This window comes from Eschrichtius robustus, chromosome 2 (genome assembly GCF_028021215.1).
Source record: "Eschrichtius robustus isolate mEscRob2 chromosome 2, mEscRob2.pri, whole genome shotgun sequence".
NCBI lineage: Eukaryota > Metazoa > Chordata > Mammalia > Artiodactyla > Eschrichtiidae > Eschrichtius > Eschrichtius robustus.
The window spans coordinates 143,737,381-143,753,072 of NC_090825.1; the positions used below are offsets into that span (position 1 = coordinate 143,737,381).

The following is a 15,692-nucleotide window of genomic DNA, read 5'->3' on the forward strand; positions in this document are numbered from 1 at the left end:
TGAGATCAGCCACGTGGAGACCTGGGGAAGAGTATCCCAGGCAGAGAAAAGTTATGCAAAAGCCCTAATATCAGCAAATAGCCTGCTTACTTAAGGGACTGATGGAAGTCCAGTATGGACTTCTGAGAGTGTCTCAGAGTGGGGCAGAGAGGTAGATAGGGGACCAGTGCTTCAGGGTCTGAATGACCATGTCGACACGTGTGAATCGTATTCTGCTTTTAAATTCATTTTATTGAAGTATAGTTGATTTACTGTGTTGTGTTAATTTCTGCTGTACAGCAAAGTGATTCAGTTGTACATACATATGCATTCTTTTTCATTTTCTTTTCCATTATGTAATGCACAGCCATTGGAATTTGAAGTAGGAAGGGGGGTGGAGCTGACATGCTCTGATTTGCATTTTTTAAAGAGGACTCTGGCTTTTGGGTGAAGAATGGACTGTCGGGGTGTAAGACTACAGGGGAGCTGTAGCAGTTGTCCAGGATTTGGGTGATGGTGAGATGGACTAGGGTGGTAGCGGGGGAGATGGGGAGCTTCCAATTGGGATATATTTTCGAAGTAAATCTGATAGGGATTGTGTTTATAGGGTGTAAAAAAAAATGAGGGAAATAAAGAGAGAGGAGAGAAGAATCAAGGGTGATGCTAGGATTTTGACCTGAGCAGCCAAATGGGCGGTGGTGTTTTCTGAGGCAGCTTCAGCTGCCAAGTGAAGGACTTAGAAGAAGTCACAGGCTGCACCTATGTTTTGTGTCTCTGAGGCCCCTCCTGGGGGAGAGATTAGTTCTCTGGCCACCAGAAAGTGATGCTGAGGAGCTGAGACTGTGCCGGGCACTGGGAGGGGTAAAAGGAGAGAAGAAAACCCAGCCCCACCCAAGAAGGTTCCAGCCTCAGTGATCAGTGATCCAGGAGGTGTTTACCAAGCATTAGGGTGGGTCAGGCCCGTGCTGAGCTCTGAGGGTCCAAAAGGGGATGAAACCCAGGCTCAAAGAGCACCCATTCGAGGGTGAGAGCTGGGGACTTGGGCAAGGAAAGGCAATTCAAGCTGAGTGTTGTAGAAGAGCCAACAACCAACCATCATGGAAACACAGAGGGTGGGAGGCCATGGGGTAGAGTAAGAGGGTGTAATCACCGAAAGGCGAACAGTGAGAGGAAGAAGGGCGCAAAGTGGAAGAGGCTGGATAATCCTCAGGCTGTCAGAATGACAATCAGACAAGCCACCCTCCTAGAGCTCCCCAACTAGGTCCCTTTCCCAATACGTTTACTTCCTTTTTTACCCTAGTAAAGCATCTTCTTTGTAGGCATCCTCTGGGCAGTGGAGAGCCGTGAAAGCAGGCAGGGAAAGGGGTGGAGCTAGCGCTGGGCTTTTCCATGAGGGCTGCGTGATTTCATCTGGCATTTGTCACCCTCCACATCTGGCCCTTGCTTCTTTGTCGCCTCTCTTCCTGCTCAGAGCCACATCAGCCCTTGCCTGCCCATCCCCGCCTTCACACCTTGACTCACTCTACTTAAAATACCTTCTCTACCTCATCTCCCTCATCAGTTCCATCTTTAAGACTGGGCTCTTCCATGAAGCCCAGTTTCCCCAGCAGAAATAGTTCTCTCCCTCCCCTGGGCCACTTAACTCTAATTTTCCACAAAGGTGACACCATTGACTGCCTTGTTTTTTAGCTATTTCTGCAAGTCTATAGGGCCCCAGGGTGTGAACTTCTGTAGAGCCGGCACCTTTGACATCTTTGCCCCTTGATGCCCAGAGCGGTGCCTGGCCCACAGGAGGGGGTCAAGACATGTTGCTTGAGTTAAAGGGGACAAAGACCAGCATCCACCCTTTGGTTGGAGTTTGTCCCGGATTCCACGTCTCTGAAGTTGCAGGGGCCACAACATCAATGGCACAAGCTAAGGGCCCACGTGGTGACATTGAGGACAGCTGCGGAGAAGTGTAACTGTCAATTTCCCTTCACGGCTGTGTGATTTTTTTTTTTTTTCCTTTTTAACCGCTTTGGACTTGCTCTTGTTTTATCAGCCAGGTATCCAGGCGATTAGAAGTTAAGCTTTAACAAGAACACTGGTTTGATTCTTCTTTTCTTCCCACTACATACCTGAAAACAAAGGGATGTCAATCCCCTCTCTTCAAAACAGTAACCAGCAAAGGGCGGGGAGGTGGGGGGGCGTGGGCGGGCAGGGAGAGACCTGTCGTGCTTCTGTCTTTTCTCCATTGTGAGTTGGCAGCTGAATGATCCAGTTTCGGGAGTCGGTGCCCATCCCTGTCTCACTTACCCAACCCAGAGCTGAGCCTCCAAACCCGAATTTTATTTAAATGTTCGCTCTCCTTCTTCCTTGCTTCTTCCTTTGCCTATCCAAAACATGCAGGGGCAGAGTTCTACGTGCTTGAAAAACTTCTGATGGTAGAAGGAGCCTGATTCCTAGGTAAACCGGTTATCACCTGCCAGCTCCAATTCCACGGGCATTCAAAACATTTTCAACACCCACCTCCCCAGAAAGCCTGATACCCCACCTCTAGGAGCCCATTTCCCTTCTCATAACTATCACCCTCTTCAGGTGGTCCTTGGAAAACCCAGGCCCTGGGGAGTAGAGTAAATCTGTCAGTCACTCACATCTTAGGGTGAACTTCGGTCAGCGAAAAAGCTTTCCTTTCTCCCCCATTTGAGACTATCTCAAGACCTGAACCCCAGTGTGAGGCAGTAAATGATAACGGACAGAACAGTGTCTCTCTGCCTTTTCTTAACTTGGCCCCTTTCCATAAACATAAGAATCTCACACTTTCCTTCATGTTTGAAATTCTAATTTTTTTTTCATTTTCCCATTATAAAATTAATTATATTATGATATGAACTATGCTTTTTTTCCAACTAAAACACTTCCGCATGCTGAGATTCTGACGGTGGTATTGGGGTAGGTCAGCAGCATCATTGCACCAGGGAGGATGTTTAGGGGAGGGAATGGTCCAGCCCAAATGTGTGAGTGCTAGAGAGGGAAGAGACGCAAGAAAAGTGGGAGCCTAGGAAGGCGGGCAAGGGCAGCAGAAATTGAAAGTAAGCTTCACCAAAGGCCAGCTTTGCCTGAGAGTACAGCTCCAACAGACCCTGCTTAATGCCAATGTAGAAAGTTAGGGAGCAGAATGAGATTGTAGTCAGAGAGGAATGCTTTCTCTGTGAGGTCAGGGTATAAACATGGAGGTCAGGAAACAAAATATAACACAGCACCTACCCAGAGTAACAATGCCAACAATATTTCCGTAAAATTTTGGACAGTTCTTGGCACTGTGTTCAAAGCTCTTTCACCAAGGAGGTACCCAGGTTTCACGGGGCCTGAATCTTACGCAATTTGGGAATGAAACTATTATTTAGGATAAGAAAAGAAACCAAAACAAACTGCAAATTTTGAAAGTCTGACAATTAGTGCAAACATCACAAAATCCAGACAAATAACCTAAAATTTGTTGTTAATTAACTATTACACTTCCATGATATATGACTTCTCCACTGAGCACGCCACTTTCTGTAATGATGCTAGGTGAGTTGGCACAACAGGGCAGGAGGATTCCTGAAAGCCGTGAGTACCAGAATGGCTAGCAACCATCTAAAAGATGGTAGAAGGACCATGTATGAGCCGCATAAGCACATCCGCCTAAAACTGAACTACATGTATCTCAACTCACTTCTCCTTAGTTAGAACTAAAACATACAAACAAAAACTATGGCCGCTCCAACTCCACCCTGTTCTGTGGCACAGATAGAATTGAAATGAAAAGAGACAATAGTCTCAACTTATTGCAGCTCTGTGATTCTGAGCAGGACGTGAGGGGATTGGAACTCATCCAAGGAAGGGTCTGGCAGCGCTAAGGGAAGCAGCCTATTCCTTCCTCCACTCAAGAACCCATTTTTCCAGCCCTTACTCTCTCCAGGGCTCTCTACTAAGAATCAGCCGTATGGAAATGAGTCAGTCATGTCCAGATTTACTTACTCACTTCTGTTCACGATGAAGTTAGGAAGACAAGCACACACACATAAATCACAAGACAGCCTGCTGAGAGCTCCCTGAGACAAGCGGAGAAGGCTTGGAGAGACCCTGAAGGCTTTGCAGGGGAGTCATTGAGACTCCACAGTGTGAAGAGCTAATCCATCTCAATTCTCGAATCTGAGACACCACTTTTTCCTCAAAGGGTTGGTTTCTTTGAGGCCATGGACGCAAAGCCTAGGCCTGTCCCTTGTAAGTAGGGCACCTATGCTCTTCTGTTGGGTTGGCCCAAAAGTTCATTTGGCTTTAAGAAAAATAAAAGACCTTTTTCATTTTCACCAAGAACTTTATTGAACAAAGGATTCATTAACTGAACGAACATTTTGGCCAACCCAATACATAGACTGACTCACTGGTGCTCTTATTTGGGTTTGTTGCCTGCTAAACACCCACTCTGCTAATGGCCTTGGTCTGGAATAGCGGTGACCTCAGCCCTTCTCCAAAGTTCAGATCTACATGATCATTCGGACTCTGCAGTCTCAGTGACTTAGTCCCCCCTGCCTTCTCCTTCCCCCAACACAGATACTATATTAATCAACTTAAAGCAGATGTTCTTAGCAAAGAAGTAGGTCAGGTCAGCAGACCCAAATCCCAACCAGTCTTTTCACAAAATCTTGACTAAAAAAAAAAGTGGAATTGATATTGCAATAATTAAGAGCCAAATATGACTACCACTGGTGGCAGATAACATTTCACTTTCATTAAGCAATATAAAATAGATGCGAGAATTCCTGGCTGCCACCCTGACACGCCAGGCTTTGCAGAATGAATCTTAAATTGCACTATGTCAGTCAGAGCTCAGGAGTTATCAGCATCATTTAATTAACTTTTTTTTTTTTTTGCAAAAACTAACATGTTGGAATAAAATATAAAAATGTAATCCCTGTGCAAACCCACCACTAATGATGGCCCCCGGCAGAGACCTGAGCTGCACCCAGGCAGGAATCAGGGCATTAAACCCTCTTTGTTCCTTCCCCGAAGCCTCCCCCCTTAGCTAGAAGGGAAAGAGGGGTCAGGGGTTTCTTCCACGTTGGCCTAGGAGTGGGGAGCACTTCTCTATTTAAGGCCCTAGCCTCTCTCCTCTTCTCCTTAATGCTCTTAAGATTCAGCCACTCTCCTGTTGAAACTGATGTGTATTTTTATTCTTAAAAGAAAACAGAAGCAACACTTTGACTAGTTTTCTGAAAAAGAATGTTAACTGGAGTCTTTGGCTCCAATTATGAGAGGATGGGATCGCCTGTGAGTTTCACTGATGGGTGTTATCTGTACGAAAGAATGCATACTTGGGGGCCCACGCATGCGAGGGAGATGGGCAGAGGGGAGGGGGGCAAGGAACAGAGCGAGGAAATGGTTAAGACTCTCAGGGTTCAACAGGGTGTTTGGCAAATGCAGTTGGCTGTGGGCAGGGCCACTCTTTCTCGGGTGGTACAGACTCTGTAATGCACCAATGACAAGTAGGTGGTACAGGCGTCACCACACCCAAGGCGGATGTTCCAAAGGCGTCACAGCACTCTTGATGGCTGAGCTTGAATTTGGCTTCAGGATCCTTCCACTCCCGCCCTCCCAGCAGCCATTACCAATCGGTAGGTGTTGGCACTCAAGAGGTAACCTGTGTGCCATCCCTTCATTAGCCTGTTTCACCTGTTGCCACCTGTGTCACGTGATGCCACATTGCTGGTCAGAGAATTCAGGCGTTCTTGTCTAGATTCTCCAATAGCCGGGAGGAATCCAGGATCAGGGGAGCTTCCCAAATAATTGTGCTGGGAGCTGTCAGCTAGAAGGGAAAAAAAAAGAAAAAAGAGTGCCTTTTGGGGGGCCCCATTATACAAGAAACGAAAATGTTATGTTTGCTTTATCATCAATTCTTCCGCTAACTGTTTGTTCTTTTTCCTTCTGTTTTCTTTCTCTAAAGAAATAAAGAGTTTAAACATAGGTAAGATGAAGAAGTCTTTCCCGTATAATTTGATATGGTTCGTTTGCTTCCTTGTGTTTGCTTTTTGTTTTGTGCTTTCTTGTGTAATGTTGTATATTTTTATGTACCAAATATAGTAACTTTTTTATGTGCTAATTGTGTGTTGTGGATATGATAAGCTTTAGCAATTATGAAATTCAGTCAAAAAGGAACCAAATAAGCTGACAGTAATTAGAATTTCCGGAAGATGCAAGTGCGAGGTAATGAACCCTCAGCAAACTTTCATCCCGACCGCTCAGTGCGGTTCATAATTGGGCTAAACAGTTGAGGCAAACTTCTGGCTTTTGTAAATGCTGGACTGGGTTCACAAAAGCTTTAATGAACTGGAAACGGGTCAAAAACTCATTTTCAAACTCCTTAATGATTTTTTTTCCCCCTGGATATATGGTCACTTTAAAAAAGAAAACAAAAACAAAAACAAAAACAAGTTAATTGCCAATCTGCTGGTCAGAATGAATCCAACAGTCAGGTGCATTGGAAATTGTCTTGGAATTCAATCACTTTGAAGTATTATGAAGGGTGTGGACCGAGTACTTTTTGTCTAAGTAGGCTTTGCCATTCAACTGCTCTGAGATTATCACCTAAACCATATTGGTCCAATTCACATATATGTGCATGTTGCTCTGGGGAGCTTCCTGTTACAATGTTAGGAAAACTCCAGGTTGCACTAAAATGGAAGAAAAGTGACCTTCTTTTTATTTGGAAGAGGAGGAAAAAAACAAAGCAATGTATTTTAATACTCAAGGGAATCCTTCTCTTCACTCCTTGAAATGAAATGTTGGCAGAGGCTCCTGCGTGATGTTAGGTCAAAATTAGACAAAGAATAAAGTTGTACAAGATCATCAAAGTCAGTGCAAAAGCCACCCGTAGGAGTCCTCTGCCTCCTCCATCTCAGGCACGCCCAAATTGGCTGGTTTTAGACACCCGCAATGGGCCAAATTTTTTAAAAAGCAGCAGTGCCCCGGAAGGACACCCCCTTCAAACGTCCAGACTCCATCTGACCTTTGCCGTAGCCCCAGTGTGAAAGCATGGCCATCCATCTCGCTGAGCTCCTCTGCAAGAATGTTGATTGAAATGAGTTATGAGGCCATGGGGAAGAATGGGCTCCCAGCAAGAACTGACCCCGCCCCCTCAACTGGCTGCTCTTCTGCCAGAGATTTTGAAAAGCCTCCTTGAATTGGGCTCCCTAGAAAGTCCAGAATTAATTATCTTGCTCACAGACAGGCACAGATGTGCAATGCCCTGATTCTTCTGGTGATGGCACCAGCTCCTGTGTGGTCAGTAACAAAGTACAGCGTCTAATTAGAAAATGGCATGAATTTTTTCCCTTTCTGCCCTAATTTGTTTTGCATGTATGGATAGTCTCTCAAGACTTAGTAGCCAAAAAAAGAAGACGAAGGAAGGAAGGAAAGGAACCCAGGTAGCCTACTCTCCCAGACCTGTTATCTAGGCTGGAATTTTAGAAAGACCTTGACTTCTAGTTGGTATGTCTTAATAGCAACCTGAGGAGAGGCTGGAATTAAAGACGGTCTCGACGCACAAACTGTTCCTAAAAATGGCTTCCTTGTTCTTTTCTTCCTTAACTCAGGGAAGAACCCAAATGGTGGTGTTTTCATTAGTAATTTACCAGCTACTGTCTACAGGACAGATGTATCCAACACTACCATCGCCCTCACCTTCCCTTCACCTTTCCCAGCTCCTCTCTTCCCATAATTCCAAACTACAGTTGAAAAATAACTGGGGAAAAAAAAAAAAAAAAAAAAAAAGACCCGTGCTCGTTTTAGGCATGTGGCACCAAAACCTAGTCTCCCACACTAGGACAGAGAGGCGTCTGCTGCTTGCATCCTAGGGGCAGTGATACTGATCACCGATGTGGGAATAGCACGAGTACCCATTCTGGTCTCAACCTCCAGCCAGTGACAGACACTGCAGAGGGATGAAAATGTAGGGTTTGAGCCAAAAGGGACATGAGTGATGCTCTGATTTGACTTCTTTATTACCCCAATAAGGAATCTAGGACCCATCGTGGCCAAAAGACTTCCCTAGGTTCGCCAGCTGGGTCCAAGTTGAGTTTAGAGTTTCCTGCGTCTTAGTCCTGAGCCAAGTTTACAGATCTTACCCTGTCCTCGTCAGCAACACATAGGACAGCTGGACGCACGGCAGGGAAAGAGATCCAGGTCTCTGAGGCTTCACGCTCTCCTAATTCATTTCCCCCACCCAGAGGTATCTCTCTCCTAGTGTGTCTTAGGTCCTGGCAGATCCTGGGCCGTGCCTGTGAACTCACTGTTTTACCCAAGATTTGAAAACTGCATCTCCTTCCTTTACAGTTCAGATTCTGGACATGATATCGGCAAGATATCACATGTCATCCCACAAGATACCAACTTTGTTCATATCCACACCGAGGAACAGTAGAGAAGATCACGAAGTTAGGAAAACTCCAGGTTACCCCAGTATTCATGATCTAGTACCTTGGAGGCACTGAGGAAGCATAGATTAAAAAGAGGACATTGTCCCGTGGAAGTGTTCCTCAGCCCCACTTGCGAACATAGTAAACCCACCGGGGAGAGAAAGGAGGCTGGCACCCACAAAACACAAACACAAAAGCAGTATCAGAGTGAGATCTTGCGCAACAGCTAAATGAAGCCATGGTATTCTAGCATGAAGGGAAGCGATGAATTCTCTGGTAGCGTGAGGAGCTTAAGTCCAATTAGAAGCAGCTAAGAGCCATGATATGTTAGAACACTAACTTATTGCGTTAGATTCTTTCCAGTTCACTAAAGTGGAAAGACAGCGGAGGTGGGTAGAGTCTTGCTGGGATTTCTGTCATCTCTTTGACCCAGGAGGCCAGCTGCATAGCCCCTTCTCATTCCTCTGTGTGCTTCTTCTCCTAAAGCAACAACCCAGCACACAAGTACTATCTGGCGGTGGACCCCGTGTCCGGCTCTCTCTACGTGTCTGACACCAACAGTCGGCGAATCTACCGAGTCAAGTCTCTGAGTGGAGCTAAGGACCTGGCTGGGAATTCAGAAGTCGTGGCAGGGACGGGAGAGCAATGCTTGCCCTTCGACGAAGCCCGCTGCGGGGATGGAGGCAAGGCTGTGGATGCCACCCTGATGAGCCCTCGAGGTAAAGGCTGCAGAGGAAGAAAGCCCTTCCCCAAAGAGAGCTTGCCACACGCATGGCTCCCTCCCTGTTGGAACTGAACTAAGCCCAGGCAGTCCCAAACGCAGCTTCCCCTAGAATAATTTAACTCTGCTAGATGGCTTGGTGTGTGGGTGAAATGTTTCTTAAAGAAACCGGATTTATTTATTTGAAGTAAACTTCATCACCCGCAAATGTCTTTAGGCTACAAATGGAAAGTGGGGTGGATTGCTCCTGGAGATTGCTGGCTGCCGCCAGTCACAGAGAGTCAGAAGGAAATGTTCGCTCCACGAGCCAGAGTGCCAGCTGTGTGGGCTGCAGACAGAACAGAGCCCGGTAGGAGGGCCTCCAACCACTCCGCAGCTGTTGTGTTAGATAATAGTGTACCTAAAGTCAAAAGCACAGTACCTGACATTTTGCAAATGCCCCATAATGGTAGCAATTAAGAACGCATATCATTTCCAAGGGCCTGGATTTGGGGGGCGGGGGGGTGGGGGGGGGGGGAGTGCGGTTCTTGGCCCTGATGGGTCTCTGTTTGAAAAGGACTAACTGAAGGTTAAGGGCATGTTAAAAAAAAAAAAAAAAAAGAAAGAAAGAAGGTTAAGGACCCGTCATTTGAAGGTCCAATTCTTGTTAGCATTTTTAGCTATGCTGAAAGCGCACAGCAGCATGAAATAAGGATTGGGAGCCTTGGGCTTGCGCACTGGGGTGAAAATGCAAAAGCAATAGAAGCTGCTGTCTGCCTCTTACCAAGGGAGTTCTAGGACCAGCATTCCCCCCGGAGTATCGATGGAGTCAAGGCTTCATTGGGAATACTTCCTGGGGGATATATGTTGACTTAGGAGTTTGTGACTGCAAGGGTCGTTGTTTCCCAGCCTTATTGTTGCAGTCCGTTGTGAAGGGTATTCAAGTAATTTACTACCAATAATTTTTTAAGCAGTGAACTTGGGAAATAACATCTTTTCTAAAAAGAGCAGATGCAAAATGATCTCCCCATTCCCTCATTTGCAGCCTTAGTTCATTTGCAGCCCAAGCTTCGTTCTTTGGCTGCGTGGTGAAGCAGCCAGCACCCCAGGAATTAGGCAGATCTAGCAGAGTGCCCCTGAGAAAGGGTATCACCTTAAAAGATTGAGAGCTGCAGCTCTCAGTGTGCTACCCCAGTCAGGTCCCTAATCCAAGAAGGTAACGCCCAGTAGGGCATCCCTACCCCCAACCCCATCCTACCAGCCCTGCTCTTTGCCAAGAGACACACTCCCACTCTTTGTCTTGCTCAGGTATTGCAGTTGACAAGAACGGGCTCATGTACTTTGTCGACGCCACCATGATCCGCAAGGTTGACCAGAATGGAATCATCTCCACCTTGCTGGGCTCCAATGACCTCACTGCTGTCCGGCCACTGAGCTGTGACTCCAGCATGGATGTGGCCCAGGTGGGACTCTCTCTCTCTCTCTCTCTCTCATTTCTCATCACTACGCCACACCTGGTTCTGGGCCTGAAGTTCTCACCTGGGGCCTGTTTGGGTTGGAAGTGCAGTGGGAGGAGGAGATATAGATACAGATCCCAGGTTTGTTTGCAGAAGGCTTAAGATGAACTAGACAGCAGGATGGAACGGGACATGTCAGATAGAAATGAGAGAGAAGTAGAAAAAGAGAATGGGAGAGGGAAATTCTGCTCAGAAGAGTGGAGCTGGTGACACACTCCAGCCGTGGCAGATTACAGGGCAGGAGTTACTGTGTAATTACCTTTCTTCTTCATCATTATCGCAGGTTTGAGAATGTACCATACAGTATTACGTGTCAATCAGAACTTCCCCGTTAATCTGAAATGATTGCATCCTCACTATATAAACCTTTACTTTGCGCAGTAGTGACTAAAGCAGATCCCTCTGTGATGTTCCCCCAAGTGACAGTCTTTTAGTCCAGGTTCTTACCTGTTGGCAGACAACAGAGGCTCATTCAAATGTACCACAGGAGAAACGGGACTTTATACTTCTTTTTTTAAATTTTTATTGGAGTATAGTTGATTTACAGAAACGGGACTTGAATATAAGGGTCTTCAAACAACCTGGAGTCTATGTTTACTCTTCCAAAAGGGCCTTTTCCTCCCTCGGTCAACTTCATTAATTTCAGCTCAAGTTCCTCAACTAACTGACCACTAGTTACTGAGGTTTTCATTTCAGATTCTGCAGAGAAGGGATGTGTTTGGTCCAGTTCACTTTTTCAAGCAAACACTCAGGTTGTAGTTCGCTGGCCAGCCCGTGCATTGGCTGCCCTTGGGTCAGGGACACCTTCTAAACCGCGTGGCTCCTTGTCGTGAATCAGATAAAGATGCCTCCTCTAAATGAACCTAGCCTCCTCAGGCCCACAGCTTGGTGAGCGGAGTATGGGCTGCATTACACTAGCCCTCTGTGCTGTGAACCACCTAACTGTATGTGATGACTCGGAACCTGGTCCAATTACCTGGGGCTGTCAAGAGCATCATGGGTAGAACTGGTGACCTACTCTAGCCACAGCAGGTGACGGAGCAGGAGATGTCTGTTCCAAGTTACTTCTTCGCTATCGCGCACACCCAGCACAGGCAATGAGCAAGTGGTTCCATGATGGGCGCGTCTCGTACAGTGTGTTAGTAAAAAAAAAAAAAAAGTAAGTCTTTTCTCCCGGTTGCATAAAATCAATAGAAGTGCCCTGCGCGGTTGAACACTGAGCACGTTAGAGGCTGTTCTTGAATTTGGTGCCATATCATCCACAGGTTCGCCTGGAATGGCCAACAGACCTTGCCATCAACCCCATGGACAACTCCCTGTATGTTCTAGAGAACAACGTCATCCTTCGCATCACCGAGAACCACCAAGTCAGCATCATTGCGGGACGCCCCATGCACTGCCAGGTTCCTGGCATTGACTACTCGCTCAGCAAGCTAGCCATTCACTCTGCTCTGGAGTCAGCCAGTGCCATTGCCCTCTCTCACACTGGGGTCCTCTATATCACCGAGACAGACGAGAAGAAGATTAACCGTCTACGCCAGGTAACAACCAATGGGGAGATCTGCCTCTTAGCGGGGGCGGCCTCCGACTGCGACTGCAAAAACGATGTCAATTGCAACTGCTACTCAGGAGATGATGCCTACGCGACTGATGCCGTCTTGAACTCCCCGTCATCCTTAGCTGTAGCTCCCGATGGTACCATCTACGTCGCAGACCTCGGAAATATTCGGATCAGGGCGGTCAGCAAGAACAAGCCCGTTCCGAATGCTTTCAACCAGTATGAGGCTGCCTCCCCCGGAGAACAGGAGTTGTACGTCTTCAACGCCGATGGCATCCACCAGTACACTGTGAGCCTGGTGACGGGGGAGTACTTGTACAATTTCACGTATGGTGCCGACAATGATGTCACTGAGTTGATTGACAATAATGGAAATTCCCTGAAGATCCGTCGGGACAGCAGTGGCATGCCCCGCCACCTTCTCATGCCTGACCACCAGATCATCACTCTCACGGTGGGCACCAATGGAGGTCTCAAAGTCGTGTCCACGCAGAACTTGGAGCTTGGCCTCATGACCTACGATGGGAACACTGGCCTCCTAGCCACCAAGAGTGATGAAACCGGATGGACGACTTTCTATGAGTAAGTAGGTTTTTAAAGTGGTTCCTAAGAATACTCACCCTACCCTCGCTGGCATCAGGACTGGCCGTCCGTGTAGCTTTTAGAGTTGTTTACTCGTGTTGTCTTCCTAACTTGAGCGCCCCAGGATACTCCTGTCCCCTGACTCCTAAATGATTTGCACTATTGTGTGTCTGGTGTTGAACATCCCCCCTACAAGAGTTGGGAATGCCTGTTGCCTGCTTGCCATTCCAATTTCAGGATATTGGACACGCACAGCGCCTGAGAGATCAAGTGTTGATTAACTTTGCTGATTATTCATGTTTGCCGTGGGTGCGGAAATTAGAAACTAAAAGGCAAGATCCTGGTGGGGCTCCTGTAATTTGCCGATAGGTGCAGCAACACACTTGATTGCACAGACAGGTAGATAAACTCTGAATTTCCTCTTTAGCAGAAGCAGATCAATACAGATAAAGTGCTAGGTATATTAAAAGATGTGAGAGCTGGGCATATTTCCCCTAACAATTATCTCATACTTGATAGTCCCGCTGTTTGTTTTCCCAAAAAGCTGTTTTCCCTCGCTCCTACAGGCGGTTCTTGGTCCAGCTGCCTGCTGCTGCAGGTATTAACCAGTGGGATGCTGGCGGGAGGAAATTGCTAAGGCATGATTCGCTGGCTGAGACAGGGATGGGATTTATAAGTATCTGGCTCTCTTTGTTGGTGAAGGATCCGGTTAACCACTCTATATTTGGAGTCGTTGCTTGCTTTCCGTCTAGCTGCTGCTGCCAGCTGAGAATTTAGTGAGTTGGCAAGGTGTTGTCACAGAAGGAAAGAGGGACAGGGGAGAGAACAGAAGACCTCATTGTTGATCGGTTTTACTTTCAGGGATGTGCACTTCCTGTTTGCATTCCGAAGGGTTTGGGAGAATGTAAGGGAAGCTGTTGCCACCTCCTGGAAACTGGCTGCACTGCAGAATTGCTTGCCCTTGCTCTCCTTCCTTCTTTGGGCCAAGCTGTCTTTCTCAGACTTCTGAAGCACCCTAATATCCTTCAGACCCTGGGACTTGATCACACTTTACCAGCCAGTGACTCTGTCCCTGAAGGCACCATCTAAGTGCCGTCTTTGGCTCTCACACCAAGTTAGGCTAAAGCTACACTTTAACCCAAACGCCTCCTAGATTCTCATCTTCTCTTCCGGAAGTTGCACCTGAAGACCCAGTGCATTTCAGAGAGAATTGGTGTCACTCTCAGGAGGCCAGTCTGAAGTAGGCCTGACTTAAGAGGCTGTAGTAACAAAGTTCATTCAGACTGAGGTGCATCCTGAGACAGGAACTCTACCTGGGAGAGTATTTTCCAGAAGGGGCCCCGAGCTGAATGAAAACAAGGTTAAGGTTTTGTTTGTTTGGTTTTTTTTCTAATGTTCGTTCAGAAGTTACATGGAAGCATAATTTTTTTCTCTCTTGATATGAAGAGCTGCTTTTTTTTCCATACGGTTGAGTTGGTAAATTATCATACGTTCTCCATTGTAGGGGTTCAATGCGTATGGCTTTCTTGGCCTCCTAAAAAAGATGGTAATTTCTTTCTGTTTTGTGGTATTTTTTACACATGGTCAGCAAGTTGGTCGTTTAAAAATCAGAGACAGACTCTACTTCCCGTGGGGACTGCAGTAGCCTTAGCGAAAACTTTTGAGAAAGGAGTTAAGAGTGATGGACAAAACCACACAGAGGCCTTGGGGCTCTTAGAAAACAATCTGTCCTTCAGTGAGTGCTTGTAAGCACACCTTCCTTCTGCATAGTGCTTTATAGGTAGAGGAGCCTTTCGTCTGCCCATCCGTCACAACGACCTTCTAAGTACAGGTGTGATTATCCTCATTTTATGGATAAAGAAATTGAGGCTCAGAGACGTGAAGCCACCACCACCCCGTCACCCCAGCCCCCCAGGCCACACAGAGAGTCAGTGGTGCAGCAGGACTCAAATCCAGATCTCCAGGTCTCGCGTTCTTTGTGTGACACACCGGTGTCCTGAAGCGGGGCTGTGAGTAGAATTGGGAACTCCTGCCTTCCTTTGGATTCCAAAAGGGAACTCACCTGTCCCAAAAGTTGGGGGAAGGTACAACCCCAAAAGACGAATTCCTCATTGACTCTGGGAGCGGGAGAGAAAGGTGAGGAAAAATAAGCCTATTGAATTATCCTGGCCCTATTCGATGGTCAGTCGGTTTCAGAAAGTTCCAGGAAGCCCCAGCCTTGGAATTTAACTTTCCCCAGATGTAGGCCACTGGGTCCTGATAGAAGATGTAGCCTGGTCTGGGTATATCTCTGAGAGAACACAGGTTTTCACAGCCTTCCCCAGAAGACAGCACAGTATACCAGAAAGTTCCCGGATCTTGGAGTCAGGAAGACAAGGATATGAATGCCATGTACTTACTTATTGACTTTGGACAAGTTAGTTACTTAACCTCTCTGAGCCTCAATGTCCATACATCTGTCAAGTGGGGATAATAATGCAAACCGTATAGGGGCACTGTGACAATTCACTGAGATGATATATTGATACTTTTAGAAATTAGCAAAGCACCTGGCATATAGAAATTCAACAAAGGGTAGATGCTAATGGGATTGAGAGAAACAATTGATTTATCACACCTCTATCTATCTCCATCCGACCCCCTCAGATTCCAAACAAACAACCAATTGCATAGTGCATACAGGAGTCAGGTAGGTGGAGATTCATTTTGGAGAAGCAGAATTGAAGAACGCAGTTTTCACATTTGGTCTTTCCTTACTACTCCACTTTGAATTTATCCCGCTCTCTCCCCATGCCCCCGTACTTCTGCCCCGCCCCCATCCCCTGCCTGGGCAGAGCCTGCCTTAGTAAACCTGGGGCCCAGAGGAACAGAAAACACGTCACCCTCAAGGACAGGCCCTCCAGAAGAGAGAAACTGTA

The 15,692-nt window shown here is 46.8% G+C and overlaps 1 protein-coding gene across 5 annotated transcripts in view; it reads left to right on the top strand.

Moving 5' to 3' along the window:
- TENM2 (teneurin transmembrane protein 2) overlaps positions 1-15,692 on the top strand; it is a 998,704-nt gene that overhangs the window by 921,184 nt on the left and 61,828 nt on the right. For 4 of the 5 annotated variants that reach the window (XM_068536332.1, XM_068536333.1, XM_068536335.1 and 1 more), the window contains 4 exons: positions 5,948-5,968; positions 8,904-9,136; positions 10,426-10,580; positions 11,900-12,774. In XM_068536332.1, the coding sequence (XP_068392433.1) occupies positions 5,948-5,968; positions 8,904-9,136; positions 10,426-10,580; positions 11,900-12,774 (1,284 nt within the window). The remainder of the gene's footprint in view (positions 1-5,947; positions 5,969-8,903; positions 9,137-10,425; positions 10,581-11,899; positions 12,775-15,692) is intronic. The other variant, XM_068536336.1, reaches the window with a different exon arrangement.